General features: G+C 61.1%; 1 protein-coding gene across 1 annotated transcript; it reads left to right on the top strand.

The window, feature by feature from the left end:
• Positions 1-1607: 1607 nt before the first annotated feature.
• LOC102426169 (breakpoint cluster region protein-like) lies at positions 1608-15822 on the top strand. Its single transcript, XM_014450456.2, has 8 exons — positions 1608-1710; positions 1870-2051; positions 6551-6655; positions 7541-7726; positions 10394-10501; positions 12106-12166; positions 13218-13270; positions 15310-15822. The coding sequence occupies exons 1-8, from the start codon at positions 1608-1610 to the stop codon at positions 15820-15822; spliced, it is 1311 nt and encodes a 436-aa protein (XP_014305942.1).
• The last annotated feature ends 82 nt before the right edge of the window (positions 15823-15904 follow it).

Genomic DNA, 15904 nt, shown 5'->3' with positions numbered 1-15904 from the left:
AAAATATATTTTTTTGATTTTTTTTTTTTTGCAGAGAGGAAGGGAGAGGAAAGAGAGTTAGAAACATCGATCAGCTGCCTCCTGCACACCCCCCACTGGGGATGTGCCCGCAACCAAGGTTCATGCCCTTGACCAGAATCGAACCTGGGACCCTTGAGTCCGCAGGCCGACGCTCTATCCACTGAGCCAAACCGGTTAGGGCAAAACTGAACATTTTAAAGTGAACAACCCTCCCAGCCAGTGTGGCTCAGTGGTTGAGTGTCGACCTATGAACCAGGAGGTCACGGTTTGATTCCCGGTCAGGGCACATGCCCGGGCTGTGGGCTCCATCCCCTGTGGGGGGCGTGCAGAAGGCAGCCGGTCAATGACTCTCTCATCATTAATACTTCTCTTTCTCTCTCTCTCTTCCTCTCTGAAATCAATAAAAAATATTTTTTTAAAAAAGAGTTATACGTTTTATTTTTATTTCTTTTTGTATTTTTCATGGATTTCAGAGAGGGAGAGAGAGAGAGAGAAACATCAGTGATGAGAAGAATCATGGGCTGCCTCCTGCACACACCCCCACTGGGGATCGAGCCTGCAGCCCGGGCATGTGCCCTTGACCGGAATCAAACCTGGACCCTTCAGTCCGCAGGCCGACGCTCTATCCACTGAGCCACACTGGCCGGGGCCCGGCTGCGTTGTTTTCAAAGCTCCCCAGGTATCGCTGGCCTGTAGCCAAGGCTCGGGACACCTGCTGGGAGTGGCAGAGGCGTGGGAGGCAGCGGAGACTCTGGCCGCCCGTGGGCCCCGAAGCTGGGCAGAGGCGTCACCCAGCACGCTGGCCATTCTGAGCTGGCAGTGACCACAGGCCACTCCGGCCACCGCTCCTCCCGCTGTGCATGTGGAAAGAACGGAAAGGGACGTCCCCCCGACCCCCCGGGATTGCTGGGTCAGCTCCCAGGTCCATGGGTGGCCCTCTGCCCACCGGGCCTGGGTGGCGTGGGCACCAGCAGCACCCGGGGCCGGAGCCCAGGGTGGGGGGGAGTGCGGGGGCGGGAGTTGTAAGTGGGTGAGTGATCACTGCAGAGGCGATGACCCTTAGGTGGGGCTGCGAGCAGGTGAGTCATGACGGGAGTGATGTCATCTGGGGACATGACCCAATCGGCGCCACCTCTCGGGAACCCCGTGGGCCGTGAACCTGCCTGTGGAGCCCAGAAGTGGCCCTCCTGTGGGCTTGGAGCAGGGGGGGCCTTGTGGGGCGACGCCCTGGCGAGGGGTCTGGGAGCAGAGCTACAGAAAGCCACGGGGTGTGGCTTTAGGACTCAGCCTGGGAGGGAGGGACTGCCCTCTGACGTAGACAGTCCCCAGGAGTGGGGACCGTGCTGTGGGGTGAGCCGTTCTCGTCCTCATAGGCGCTCCGATGGGGGTCCGGGTGGGCTGGCCCGGCAGATGTGGGGCGGCGTGGGGTGGCCGTGGCTTGCACCGGGCCCCCGTGCTGGCCTGTGCTCTCCACCCTGTCACATCCCCACGGACAGGCGTCTGAGGGACTGTTCCTGACGGCAAAACACTAGCATTCGGGGTCCGCCTGTCTGTGATGGCTCAGGGCCCCTCCCGGGATAAGGAGCATGTGTCCCAGGCGGCATTCGGAAGCCCAGTCTCATGTTGTCTGGGCCCAGCGGCTGTCCGTCCCCTCCGCGCCCTGGGGTCTGTGGCCAGGCGGTTGTGAAGGTGAGGTCCGTGTGCCTGAGGTCCCTGTTTGGTGCCTGCAGGTGGCAGATGGTGGCAGCTGGGTCCCTGCTGGGACAGGGGGGATGTAGTCGGCCCTTCAGCGTGCCCTGTCCCCCCGACACCCCCGTCTCTGACACAGGCCGCCTCTCTCACACACAGATACGTCCTTCGGAACGCCGCCTGGCTATGGCTGCGCCGCAGACCAGGCGGAGGAGCAGCGCCGACACCAGGACGGACTGCCCTACATCGATGACTCGCCCTCCTCCTCGCCCCACCTGGGCAGCAAGGGCAGGGGCAGCCGGGATGCGCTGGCCTCGGGCGCCCTGGAGTCCGCCAAAGCGGTGAGTCCCAGGCAGCGGGCAGCTGTCCTTGTCCCAGAGGCTCCGGAAGCCCAGCCCCTCTGCTCAGGGGCAGGGGACCAGCAAGTGATGGAGCAGCCAAGGTCGGATGTCGGTCGTTAAAACTCCTTTCTCTCCCCTTCATCGGGCACAGGGACCGCCTGCTGGTGCAGGGCGCTGTCAGCCCGGCGTGGAGGAGGCAGGCAGCTCATGCTGGGACCTGTGGGGGCGGCCCCCGCATGGGTGCTGAGCAGGAGAGACGCCCACAAATGCACTTGCTCCCTCTTACCAGAGGGGGTGCTGACGACCCCACCCATTTGACCACAGTTTTTTAAAAAATATATATTTTTATTGATGTCAGAGAGGAAGGGAGAGGGAAAGAGAGAGAAACATCAGTGATGAGAGAGAATCATGGATCGGCTGCCTCCTGCACGCCCCCCACTGGGGATCGAGCCTGCGACCAGGCCATGTGCCCTGATGAGGAATCGAACCCTGACCTCCGGGTCCATAGGTGGAGGCTCAACCACTGAGCCACACCGACCGGGCCCTTCCTTTGTGTGAAGACCCCTGCCCCTGGGGCAGATTGCACCTCTGTCTTTCTGGTCCCAACGCCCCTGATGGCAGGGCCCTCCCCCTGTGCTTAGCTTGTTTCTGGGTGATTTCCACCCCAGGATTAAATACGGAGGAGTCTGCTCTTCCTGCCGCTTCTCTGGGCTGGCGCCTCTGCTGCAAGAGGTTTCCTTCTTACGCTTTTGTGATTTCTAAAGACCTCGGCCCGAGGCCTGTGCCGAAACCTGCACACGGGAGGGGGAACAGTGTGTGGCACACACCTGCCTGTGCGGCTTCTTACCCAGCGTCCAATTGCACCATTTTACACTTAGCCAAGGTTCAGAGAGGTGAAGCAACTGGCTCGAGGCCACACAGCGATCGGATTGGAAGCCTTCCTGAGCCTTTCCCTCGGCTTCCTACAGGCAAAGACCCTCAGGGGCCTGAGTGGGCAGGTGGAGTCCTGAGCCCGGGAGGACCCCTGCCTGTCCCCCCACCGCCCCCGAGGGCTCTCTCTCCCTGACAGGACCTCCCTCCACCTTCAGGTCCCTTGAGGAGACTCTCCCTAAGCCCCAGGCCCTGTGCGACGTGGCCACCCCGCCCCCGCCCCAGACTCCTGCCCTAGGACCCTCACCTGCACTGACCGGCCCGCGTGGAGTTCTAGATCCGTCCACCGTGGGTTTGCTGGCTCAGGAATCGTCATGCAGCACTTACTGCTGGCGCAGGGAGTGTCAGCATCAGGCACAGAGTGTCCCGAGGCCCTGCCCGAGGAGCCCCGCCCAGTGTGCTCAGGGAGGCGGCTGGGTGTGACGCCTGGGTGTCCTTTCCCAGGGTGGCTCTCGGCCAAGATCTTAATGGCTGGTTCCTGCACAGGCATGTGCAAACTCACACACATGCATGTGCACACTCGCACACATACACGTTCATACATACTCACACACACGCATGTGCACACTCGCACACGCACGTTCAATGCACGTTCATACATGCATACACATGTGTGCACACTCACACAATGCACGTTCATACATGCATACACGTGCGCACGCACACATGCAAGCACACACATACATGCACCTAGCTCATGTACACTTACAAGATGCCACAAAGCAAGCTGGCAGTCCAGGAAGGCTCTTTGTTTTTTGTTGTTGCTTTTTCATATATTTTTATTGATTTCACAGAGGAAGGGAGAGGGAGAGAGAGATAGAAACATCAATGATGTGAGAGAATCATGGATCGGTTGCCTCCTGCACGCCCCCTACTGGGGATCGAGCCTGCAATCCAGGCACGTGCCCTTGACCAGAATCGAACCCAGGACCCTTCAGTCCTCAGGCCGGCGCTCTATCCATTGAGCCACACTGGTTAGGGCCCGGAAGGCTCTGGATGCCTCCAGGGCAGTGAGGATGTGATACAAGCCCCAGGGATACAGGAAGCGGAAGTAGATGGGACGCAGGGACCAGGCCCCTTCCCCATTCACACCCAGGCTCGGGGCTAAAGGAGCTCACCTGGTTGGCCCAGCTCTGCAGCCCCTTCCCGCACTCCTGGCCCTGGGTGCGTCCTGCCGTCTTCACCACAAGGCACCTCCCTCCCACCAGGCCAGGAAGGGTGAATGGCCATTAGGGCTGGGGACACAGGGAAGCCACACTGCTGGTCCTGATTCCGGGTTCTGGTGACACCGGGGGCCCTTGAAACCAGCATTTCTCACCTTAGCCCGTTTGGCTCAGTGGATAGAGTGTCGGTCAGCGGACTGATCCAGGTTCGATTCCAGTCAGGAGCACGTACCTTGGTTGCAGGCTTGATCCCCGGTCCTAGTCGGGGCATGTGCAGGAGGCAACCAATCTATGTGTCTCTCTCACATCGATGTTTCTCTCTCTCTCCTTCCCCTTTCCACTCTCTCCAAAAATCAATGGAAAGGCATCCTCCGGTGAGGATTAACCCACTGGGAAAAAAAAAGCAGCACTTCTCCCCTGGGGTGGATTGGGCCCCGGGGGCGTGTGGCAGCAGCTGCAGCTCCTTGCTGTGTGCTGCTCCTCGCACATGTTGAATACAGGCCAGAGATGCTGCTCAGCACCCTGCAAGGCACACAGTGGCCCCAGTTCCCAACCGAGGTCCTCCAGCCCCCGATGTCAGGGGTGCTGGGGGCCAGGAGCCTGCCCCTCATCCGGGGTCTCCCTGGGAGGTTTGGGGAGGTGAGTGACGAAGGGGCGGTGTTTTCCCTCCACGCCCACGGGCTGCCACGGCAGAGGTTGTCCCGTGCTCCCCTGTGGGCTGAGAAACCTGGTGGTGGAACAGGCAGGCCATCGGGTCACCTTCCCTGAACACGGGGCCCGGCCCCTCTTGGGCGTGGCCAGCCTCCAGCACCAGCTCTGCCACACCCCGTCCATCCCGGTCAGGGAGCCAGCTGGGCCGGTGGCCAGGCAGTCACGAGGCAGTTGTCATGGCCTTTAGCATCATCACCGTCTGTCTGAGCTCCCTGGGGCGGCCATAACCGAGCGCCACGGAGCGGGGAGCCTAAGCCACAGAGATTTACTGCTCCTGCTTCTGGAGTCGGGACGTCCAGGGTCACGGTGCCGGCCGGGCTGGTTTCTCCCAAGGCCTCTCGCTGGCTGAGCCACGGCTGCCTTCTCCCTGTGTGTCTGCACCTCAGTCTCCTTCTCCACACATCCAGACGCTGACATTCAGCTCATGTTCGCCGCAGGTGCGCTGCGTGACTCGATATGGGTGTGCACTGAAGTGGTGATCCGTCCCGGTGACATCCATCGCCTCACACCGTTACAGATTTTTTTTTTTTTGATGCAAACTTTGAAAAGCTGCTCTCTTGGCAACTTTCACACAGATAAACAGTATTATTATTTTCTTATATATATATTTTATTGATTTTTTTACAGAGAGGAAGGGAGAGGGATAGAGAGTTAGAAACATCGATGAGAGAGAAACATCGATCAGCTGCCTCCTGCACACCCCCCACTGGGGATGCACCCACAACCAAGGTACATGCCCTTGACCGGAATCGAACCTGGGACCCTTCGGTCCTCAGGCGGACGCTCTATCCACTGAGCCACACCGGTCAGGGTGGCAAACAGTATTATTAACGGCAGTCCCGTGCTGTACAATACACCCCCAGGACAGGACTTCTTTCTTTTATGACTGGGACCACCTGACGTCTTCTTGTCAGGGCACCGGTCACTGTGGCTTCGGGCCACTGCAAAGGCCTCGCTGGACCGTGATCGTTAAAGACCCGGACTCTACGTGCAACCGTGGTGTTAGCACAGCTGGGACTGGAATCTGTTTCTCCGGCTGTGTGGGCTCTGTCTGCCCCCGACCCCGGCGTCCAGTGGCGTGAGCTCTGGCTTCTGGAGGCAAAGGCGGTCGAGCTGTATTGATTGGAGGGGAGGGGATCCTGTAGCCCACCCATGAGGGGGTCCCTGCCCACAGAATCAGAACAGCAGGCTCGAGAGGCAAAGGTCCTGAGCCCTGGGAGCACCCTAGGGGTTCCCCGGGGCAGGTGGCAGCAGCCCCCAGCTCCGCCCCGAGGCCAGGAGGGAGGGTGTGTGGCAGGAGGCAGCACAGGACTGCCCGGCCCTTCGGTCCAAGGGTCAGGTGATAGCGGCAGATTCCAGGCAGGGAGTGACAGCGGCAGAGGGAGCTGGGGTGGCCGTGTGGCAGGTCCCGACGCCCCTCGGCTCAGCCTCTCCTGGGACCACCGCTCCTCGGTTGCAGGAGGAAGGCCTGGCCCGGCTGGCTCGGCTCCAAGCTCCCCAATGTCAAGACCAGCGGTGGCTCTCGGCTTGGCGGTGACCACGAGTGAGTGGCCGACATGCCGGGGTGTCCGTGGTGCCCTCTGGTGCCACCCGGAGCTTCCTGGGAGGCTGGTCGAGGTGGACACACTGCCTCTCTGAGACGGGCCGCCTCCGGCACCACCTCGCAGATCTGACTTCTGTCTGCTTCGCCCGCAGACTGAGCTGGACCTGGAGAAGGGCTTGGAGATGAGAAAGTGGGTCCTGTCCGGCATCCTGGCGAGTGAGGAGACGTACCTCAGCCACCTGGAGGCGCTGCTGCTGGTGAGGCGGGTGCGGGGTGGGGGGGCTGGTGGGTGGGGCAGGGGCGCGGGGAGCTGTCGGCTCACATGGCCCGGGCCGAAGGTCAGCTGGCTGGGGCCGGGGGCACCCACCCTCCTGGGAGTCAGTGAGACACCTGAGACACCTGTGGGAGGGTCAGAGCAGGCCGCCTGGGTGGAGCCGGAGCTTCCCAGGGGCGGTGGATGGCAGCATAAGACAGGTGCCAACCCAAGCTGGCTTCACATGTTTATATTTCATGGAATTTAAATATATTTTTATTGATTTCAGAGAGGAAGAGAGAGGGAGAGAGCTAGAAACATCAATGAGGAGAGAGAATCATGGATCGGCTGCCTCCTGAACGCCCCCCACTGGGGATCGAGCCACAACCCGGGCCTGTGCCCTGACCGGGAATCGAACCATGACCTCCTGGTTCATAGGTCGACGCTCAACCACTGAGCCATGCCGGCCAGGCTATATGTCATAGAATTTAAAAATAATAGCACAGAGCCCTAGCTGGTGTGGCTCAGTGGATAGAGCGTTGGCCTATAGACCAAAGGGTCCCGGGTTGGATTCCAGTTAAGGGCACGTACCTTAGTTACAGGCTCCTCCCCAGCCTGGGCCCTGGTCAGGGTGTGTGCAGGAGGCAACCCATCGATGTGTCTCTCTCACATCAATGTTTCATTCTGTCTTACCCTCTCTCTTCCACTCTCTCTAAAAATCGATGGAAAAATACCCTCAGGTGAGGATTTAAAAATAATAAATAAATACAAGCACATATGTCACATGACCAAGATCATCTGTGGCCATCCCATGCCCCTGGCCCACGGCGAGCCCTTTCATGGTGGCCCCTCACCTGTGGCCGTGCGGCCTCACCTGTGCCCCCTGCAGCCCATGAAGCCTCTGAAGGCGGCGGCCACCACCTCCCAGCCGGTGCTGACCAGCCAGCAGATCGAGACCATCTTCTTCAAAGTGCCTGAGCTCTACGAGATCCACAAGGAGTTCTACGACGGGCTGTGCCCCCGCGTGCAGCAGTGGAGCCACCAGCAGCGCGTGGGCGACCTCTTCCAGAAGCTGGTGAGTGACGGGAGCCGGGAGGGAGCTCGGGGCTGCGGAGGCGGCAGGCGGGGGTGGGCCTCTCCAGGGACCTGCAGGTGGGTGCTAGTGGGGCTCGGGGGACACCAAGGTGACAGTTCAAGGAAGAGTCCGGGGTGGTGCCCGGCCGGGGTGGCTCAGTGGTTGAGCGTCGACCTATGGACATGCTGGGTTGCAGGCTCGATCCCCAGGAGGGGGCGTGCAAGAGGCAGCCGATCAATGAGTCTCTCATCATTGATGTTTCTATCTCTCTCTCCCTCTCCTTTCCTCTCTGATATCAATAAAAAATATATTTTTTATAAAAGGCTCTTGAATCACTTGCAGACTTTTTTGAAATATTTAAACATATTTTTTAAACTATATTTTTATTCATTTCAGAGAGGAAGGGAGAGGGAGAGAGAGATAGAAACACCAATGATGAGAGAGACTCATGGATTGGCTGCCTCCTGCACGCCCCCTACTGGGGATCGAGCCTGCAACCTGGGCACGTGCCCGTGACTGGAATCGAACCTGGGACCCTTTAGTCTGCAGGCCGACGCTCTATCCACTGAGCCACACCATCGAGGGTTTAAAATGTTTATTTATTGAGTTGAGAGAGACAGACAGACAGACAGAGAGAAACCGATCTGTTGCATTCATTGGTTGACTCTTGCATGTGCCCTGCTGTGGTGCTGGTATTCCACATGCTCTCTGTATGCACATCTCCCCCACGTTGGCCATGGTGTTCCTTCCGGCCACTCTCGTCCTCTGACGCAGGATCCAGTCCAGGGTCACAGATGTGCTTGGCTGTTGCGTCTCCTTCGTGTCCTTCCCTCTATCCAGTTCCTTGGCCTGGACGTCTCTCCCGTGACCTTGACTACTTTTTGGAAGGGGACAAGCCAGTCTGGGTCTGGGTGACGTTTGCTCAGGAATAGCTTGCACTGGGGATGGAGCCCACAACCTGGCCACGTGCCCTGACCGGGAATCAGACCGTGACCTCCTGGCGCGGATAGGTCACTGCTCAACCGCTGAGCCACGCCGGGCAGGCTTCACGTATTTACTTATCGGGTCTCTCCCGGAGCTGGCCGCACCGTGTCTGGGTGACTCATGCCTGTGGTGGCCGTGCCTGCAGCCGGGCCTCCTCTGGGTGGGAGGGGCTCAGGGACCCGCGGGGGAGGGAGAAGGGGGAGGAAGGAGGGCTCTGGGCCTGACCGTGGTACCGACGATGAGAACCTGGCCTTTGGGGGTGCAGTGACTTATCCGGGGTGATGGGCGTGGCGGGGGCCAGGCAGGGCCTCCCCTAGTTGCTGCTGCTCCTTGTGCGCCCCCACGCCCTCCATGCAGCCCCCACTGGGAGCGGGGCCAGGAGACCAGACAGTGCTGAGAGCGCCTGACTTACCCAGTGTCTGGATGGTCACCTGGAGAAACATAAAATTCACTGTAAACGCAAATGCATGTAGAAGTAAAGGTTCGGTTCTAACAGGACAGACCCCAGCATCAGGGGAAGCCTCAGGCAGCAGTGGGAGGCCCGGCCGATGGGTCCCCGGGGTCCGCCCGGACCCTCCCCGAGCCTAGGCTTCTGGTGCAACATGAAGGCTGGCTCCTCCCCGCACCTCTGCAGATGGCCCGGGGCTCCCGGACGGCGGTGGCTGCACACACGCTTCTCCCCATGGAAGGGGCTGCTCCGTGGAGTGTCTGAGCTGTGGGCTATGTGGGGAGACCCTCTGCTAATGTCTTTGGCTTGAAAAGGCCAAACAAAAGGCCTCTCGCCTTGCAGCCTGCAGCCTGCAGCCAGCAGGTCTCCCACTGCCAGGCGGGCACTGTGACGCCTGGGTCCCCTCGCCAGGTCTGGGCCGGGCTCATATCTGAGCAGTCGGAGCCCCTCCAAAGGCAGCCAGATGGCACGACCCTTATGTGTCTGCAGGGATCGGATGTGACTGGGGCCCTGGCCGGTGTGGCTCAGTGGATAGAGCATCGGCCTGCAGACCGAAGGGTCCCAGGTTCGATGCTGGACAAGGGCACCTATTTTGGTTGCAGGCTCCTCCCCAGCCTGGGCCCTGGTCGGGCTCTTGCAGGAGGCAACCCATCGATGTGTTTCTCTCGCATCGATGTTTCTCTCTGTCTCTCCCTCTCCCTTCCACTCTGTCTGAAAATCAATGGGAAAATATCCTCCGGTGAGGATTTAAAAAAAAAAAATACCGATGTGAACGGAGCATCGTACCCACCACAGGCTTGAGGGGCCGACCTCCTTGTCCACGTCCGTCTCCTGCAGCCAGAAGGGGCAGGTGCCACACCATCCCACCTGCGTGGAGACCTCTGTCTGCCTTCACCGACAGCCTTGAACTTCAGCTCTTGTCAGTGGCACCTTTTAAAGGCGTCGGGTGGGCGGACTGAGCAGCTGGGGCAGGGAGCCGTTACCTGCCCGGGGTGGGCCGTGAGTCACTGCTCGTGTCGCTGTCGCCGTGGGAGAGGGAAGCGGGCTCGGTGCGTGGGGCGGGGAGGCAGGTGGGAGGCCGCGGCGGGGGGAGCCGAGCCGTCTGCAGCTCTGCACCGCCTGGCACCTGGGGTTCCTCCAGAGCTGTGCACGGCAGCTCGGTTCTCAGCGAGATGGAGCGCCGCGGCGCCTGTCTCACCCCTGCCCCCCGCTCTCTGTCCTCCTCCCCACTGCAGGCCAGCCAGCTGGGCGTGTACCGGGCCTTTGTGGACAACTACAAAGTCGCCATAGAAATGGCCGAGAAGTGCTGCCAGGCCAACGCGCAGTTTGCAGAGATCTCCGAGGTAGGCGGGGGCTCTTCGGACAGGGCCCCTGCAGCCCCGCGGCTGGCCCCGCGCTGGGCGCTGGTCCCCGTGACCCAGGAGAACAAGGTGCACCAGGCCAGGGTTGGTCGTTCGCCTCAGCCGTTTCCAGGTGCCTCTGGGGGGGCACCGTCAGCCCTGCCCGTGCAGGGACCCTGTTGTGAGCAGACAAGAAGCGGCTGAGGTTCCAAATCCCCCCTGTCCCCCGGGGGCCAGGGCCCGATGCTAGGGTTCAGTCAGGCCCCTGCATAGATGCAGTGAGGGGGGTCCGCAGTTCTGCCCTTTTTAAAAAATATGTAAGTATTTTTATTGATTTCAGACAGGAAGGGAGAGAGAGAGAGAGAGGGAGAGAAGCATCAATGATGAGAGAGGATCATGGATCGGCTGCCTCCTGCACGCCCCACACTGGGGATCAAGCCCGAAACCTGGGCCTGTGCCCTTGACCAGAATGGAACCGTGACCTCCTGGTTCATAGGTCGATGCTCCACCGCTGAGCCACACCGGCTGGGGCCTCACTTTTGCTGTTGGAGCCGTCCCGCTCCTCGGAGCTCTGACTCGCCTTCCCCGACCACGTAAGGCTCGAGGGGGAAAGATCTGCATGTGAGGAAGGCGGCCTCCGAGAGAAGTGGGAACTAGAAACGGAGAGCGTCCGGCCTCCTGCTGGGCGACCATCGCGCCTGGACGTGCGCCACGGGCTCTGTGCCCTTGTATAACGTATCGCGGGAGGTGGCGTGTCCTAGGCCCTGGCACTCGCCGTCTCCTGCGGTGATAACATGGGCCACGTGTTCCTCTAGGCCCCGTGGGGCGCCCGCTCCCCGCCTGGCGCTGCTGGGCACGGGCTATACACCCCCCAGGGCGCCGGGCCGGCTCCAGACTCCCCTCCCCAGCTGCCCAGGTTTCGCCTGGCGCGTTCAGTCCCTTCTTCCCCTGAGCTCATTCAGTGACAAGCCCCACACACCCCTAACAGCTGGAATGTTGGCCCAGAATCCAGGGTGACCTTGACAAATTACAGACCTAATTCTCTAAGGGAGGCTGCGGTTCATTGGGCCAAGGTTAAGTCCACCTGGGCAGGTTGCTATAGAGGAGGGAAGAAACAGTGGTGGGACACCCCCGCCAGGGGTTATGGGGGTCCCACCAACCACACACAAGTGGGAATCTAAGCCAAGGCCAACAGCCAGCCCCCCATCAGGCTGGTACCACCGGGCGGCATTCGCTTTGGTTCTCCATCCACGTTTCAAAAAAGAGCAGAGCCTATCAATGAGGAGAGAGAATCACTGATCAGCTGCCTCCTGCACGCCCCACCCTGGGGATCGAGCCCGAAATCTGGGCCTGTGCCCTGACAGGGAGTCCAACCGTGACCTCCTGGTTCATAGGTCGACGCTCCACCACTGAGCCACGCCGGCCGGGCGCATGCCCTGTGTCGTATACTGTGGCCCAGGACCCCCGCCCTGGGCCCGCCGCATCTGGGGTTCCTTGCCGTGAGAAAGGGTGAGATGGCCACGGCAGGTTCCCCGACCCTGGGACTGCCCGCCACCTCGCCACTGCTGGTGCCGTCCCCCGTGAAAATGCGCCTTTTTTCTTTGCAGAACCTGAGAGCCAGAAGCAACAAGGATGGCAAGGACCAGGTGACCAAGAACTCCCTGGAAAGTGAGTTCTCGCACCGAGGCCTCTTCGTGCCCCTGAGGGGGCGGCCGCTGCGAGCAGACGGGGCATTTGCTGGGGAAGCGAAGGTGGTGCCCGCCTCGCCCTCTGGACTCCCCGCAGTGGTGTCGGGGACGAGGACAGAGGAGCGGGGCCTGGCGGGGGGGGGAGGAAGAGGGCAGGACAGCTTGCCACCAGCAGTCGCAAACAGGAAAAATGGTGGGCGTGAGCAGATACCCACAAACCAGGCGCTAAAAATGTCATGCTGCCCCCAGGAGCCCCAAAGGAGGGTTGTATTTTCCCTGCTTTCAGATGACAAAACACGTTTGGGACAAATGTCACCCACGCAGAACCCAGGCCCCGAGAGCTGCATAGAGGGTGCAGCCAGGGCGCCCGGACCTGCTCTCGGCCTCCTCCTCTCTCTGGGGAAAAGTGGTGTCAGGAGTGAGGGGTCACTTCTCCCTCCCTGTTGCTAGGGTAGCGGGAAGTCACACTTGCATCCCCCTGCTCAGCCTCAGTCTCCCTGTCTGTAAAATGGGGACAGCGATGCGCTCTGCACACAGGCTGAGGGAGGCACGGGCGGAGATCTGAGCCCTCGGGGCGGTGCTCACCGTGGGAAGCGGGGGCCCTGTGTCCACCGGTAAAGACGAGGGCCGTGTCAGCCCCTGAGTTGGCTCCTGCCGTTCTCACGATCCGGCCTCCAAACTGTGCAAGAGAGAGTGGCCTGCAGCCGGTTGGCTCCCGGGGGCCCCTGGCCTGGAGAGCAGGTCTCCCGCCAGGGTGGGGACCCCCGCTGGCCCGTCCTCACGGGGTGCTGGCCAGCTCCCCAACCCCAGGAGGACACTTAAGCGGTTTAGCGGTTGTCACTGAGTCAGCCACAGGGGCTCGGCTTCTGACGGCAGCTCTGGGCTCCACGTCCACGGCACAGACTGAACGCCCAACGCCGTGGACCCGGCCTTGCTGGTGCTCGAGGTCACTGAGCAGAGAGTGAGCTGGCCGCGAGGGTGAGCGAGTGAGGCGGGCGGCTCTCTCCACGGCGGCACCTCTCTCCCCGCAGCCCTGCTCTACAAGCCTGTGGACCGGGTGACGCGGAGCACGCTGGTCCTGCACGTGAGTCCCGCGCCCCGGCCTTCCCACCCGCCTCGCGGCCCCCGCTGTCCTCGGGCGGACACGGGTGTTTATGAGGGGCCCCCTGCTCCCCTTTCTCTGCTCCCTGCCTTCACTGGAGATGCAGGCATGAGGTGCCCCTGCCATCCTGGGCTCATGGGAGGTGGAGGGGGGATGTGGGGGAACAGCAGGCTCTCGGGGTGTCCTAGGTGCTCCCCTTGGAGCGGGGGCAGGGCGGGTCATCCCGTCTCCTGTGGGAACTGGGACTCCAGGTTGGTCAGTGTGGGCGCGACGGCGGGTGCGTTCCGGGGCCTGGAGGGTGGCCACCGCCTCCCAGCCTGGGGAGCCCCGCCTTGTAGGGCTGTCTCTGAAGGCGGTGGGAGCCCCTGAATGGGTTGTCTTTTTTTTTTAATGTTTTTATTGATTTCAAAGAGGAAGGGAGGGAGAGAGAGAGATGGAAACATCAGTGATGAGAGAAAATCAGGGATCGGCTGCCTCCTGCACGCACCCCACTGGGGATCGAGCCCGCAACCTGGGCATGTGCCCTGACTGGGAATCGAACTGTGACCTCCTGGTTCCTAGGTTGACACTCAAACCACTGAGTCACGCCAGCCAGGCAAGGGGTTGTCTTAATACTGAGAAGCAAAACCAGGAAACACACATGGCCCCTATGCCTACTGCCCGGAGATGCTGTTCACAGACTTAGAGCAAGTTGCACAGCCACTGAGCCTTGCACGCCGGGGCTGTGAGCTTTCGGACGGAGGGAGAGGAGACGAGGTTTCCAGTTTGGAAGGATCTGGCCCGTGGCTCGCCGGAGTCTCAGAGACCCCGCCTCGTGTCCCCTCACTGTGATGGTCAGGCCGCACCGCCCAGCGCCCTGGCGGGGCTGCCGGGAGCCTGTGGGCTGTCTGTGCAGAGGGCGCCTGGACTTGGGAGCGGAAGGGATTGTGTTTCTCTGACCAGGGAGCTGGTGACCTTGAGGGCGAGTCACGTGCGTCCCTGGTGGAGGAGGCCGGGCTGCGTCCTGAGGCTCTTATCTGCCAGAGGAGGAGCTGGGGGGCTGGGGGGGCTGTTTCCTCCTGACCTGGCACTGCCCGTGCTTCATGCTTCCGGGCCGGGACCGAGTCCGCCCCCTAGGGACGTGCTGCCGTGTCTGCAGACGTTTGTGGTTGTTAAACTGCAGATGAGGAGGTGCTGCTGGCATCCAGTGGGTGAGGCCGGGGAGGTGCCAACTCCCGCAGGACATGGTCTTAGAGACACAGAAAATCATCCGGCCCAGCCCGGCCAGCGTGGCTCAGTGGTTGAGCTTCGACCTATGAACCAGGTCACGGTTCGATTCCCAGTCAGGGCACAGGCCCGGGTTGTGGGCTCCATCCCCAGTGTGGGCCGTGCAGGAGGCATCCGATCCATGGTTCTCATCATTGATGTTTCTATCTCCCTCTCCTTCTTCCTCTCCCGCTCCCTCTCCCTCTCCCTCTCCCTTCTTGCAAATCAATAAAAATATTTTTTTAAAAAATCAGCCGTAGCCGGTTTGGCTCAGTGGATAGAGTGTCGACCTGCAGACTGAAGGGTTCCAGGTTCGATTTCAGTCAAGGGCACGTACCTCGGTTGCAGGCTTCTCTCCGGCCCAGGCCCTGGTCGGGGCGCGTGCAGGAGGCAACCCATCGATGTGTTTCTCTCACATCGATGTTTCTCTGTGTCTCTCCCTCTCCCTCCCACTCTCCCTAAAAATCAATGGAAAAATATCCTCGAGTGAAGATGAAAAAAAAAATAAAATCATTCGGCCCAGAGTGCCACCAGTGCCGAGGTGGAGGCAGCCTGCCCTGGACCCCGAGGGTGGGAGCCCCTCTTGGCAGCATGCGAGCCCCCGGATTGTGGGAGTTCTGTTGGGCCCTGCCTCCCGAGTGCCCGCCCAGCGCTGCCCTGAGGCCCGGGCCCGGGTGAGAGGCGGCAGCGAGGCCTGCAGAGCCCGTGTGCCCACAGAGGGCGGTGCCAAGGCCTTGCCAAGGCTGTCTGACTCGCGACCCCTCGCCCCGCTGCAGGACTTGCTGAAGCACACGCCCCCCAGCCACCCCGACCACCCCCTGCTGCAGGACGCCCTGCGCATCTCCCAGAACTTCCTGTCCAGCATCAACGAGGAGATCACGCCCCGCCGGCAGTCCATGACCGTGAAGAAAGGCGAGGTAAGCGTGGCCGCGGTGGAGGGGGGCGGGGTCCCCTCTGGTCCTCAGCGGACGGGCCCTGGACGGTTCAGTGGGACACAGGAAGTGCAGTGCCTTTTGGGGTCCCTGACCCTGGCGAGGTCCCACCCAGTCCCGTGTGCAGGGCGTCAGAGTGGAGTGTCACAGGCGCGTGCCTCACTCGGCCGCCTCTTTCTTTCTCCGTCACGGGGGGTATGTCCAGGGTACCCCTTCTGTGACCCACACTTTGCCAGCTCAGGGTCCCCGCTGAGGAGACGGGACAAGGAGGGTGGCCTATGGCCTGCCTGGAACCACCTAGTGTCTCCTGAGTGTTCTTTTATTCGAGAACAATTGTCGCTGGATTTAAGGACCTAAATGGGAGAGAAAGGGAGGCGTGTGTGGTGTGCATGTGTGGCATCCAGAGAATGTGTGTGACGTCTTCACCCGGACATGTTCT

Source organism: Myotis lucifugus, unplaced genomic scaffold, assembly GCF_000147115.1.
Source record: "Myotis lucifugus unplaced genomic scaffold, Myoluc2.0 scaffold_2334, whole genome shotgun sequence".
Lineage (NCBI taxonomy): Eukaryota > Metazoa > Chordata > Mammalia > Chiroptera > Vespertilionidae > Myotis > Myotis lucifugus.
Note: the sequence above shows the minus strand (reverse complement) of the source record. Positions and strands in the feature narration are given on the sequence as shown.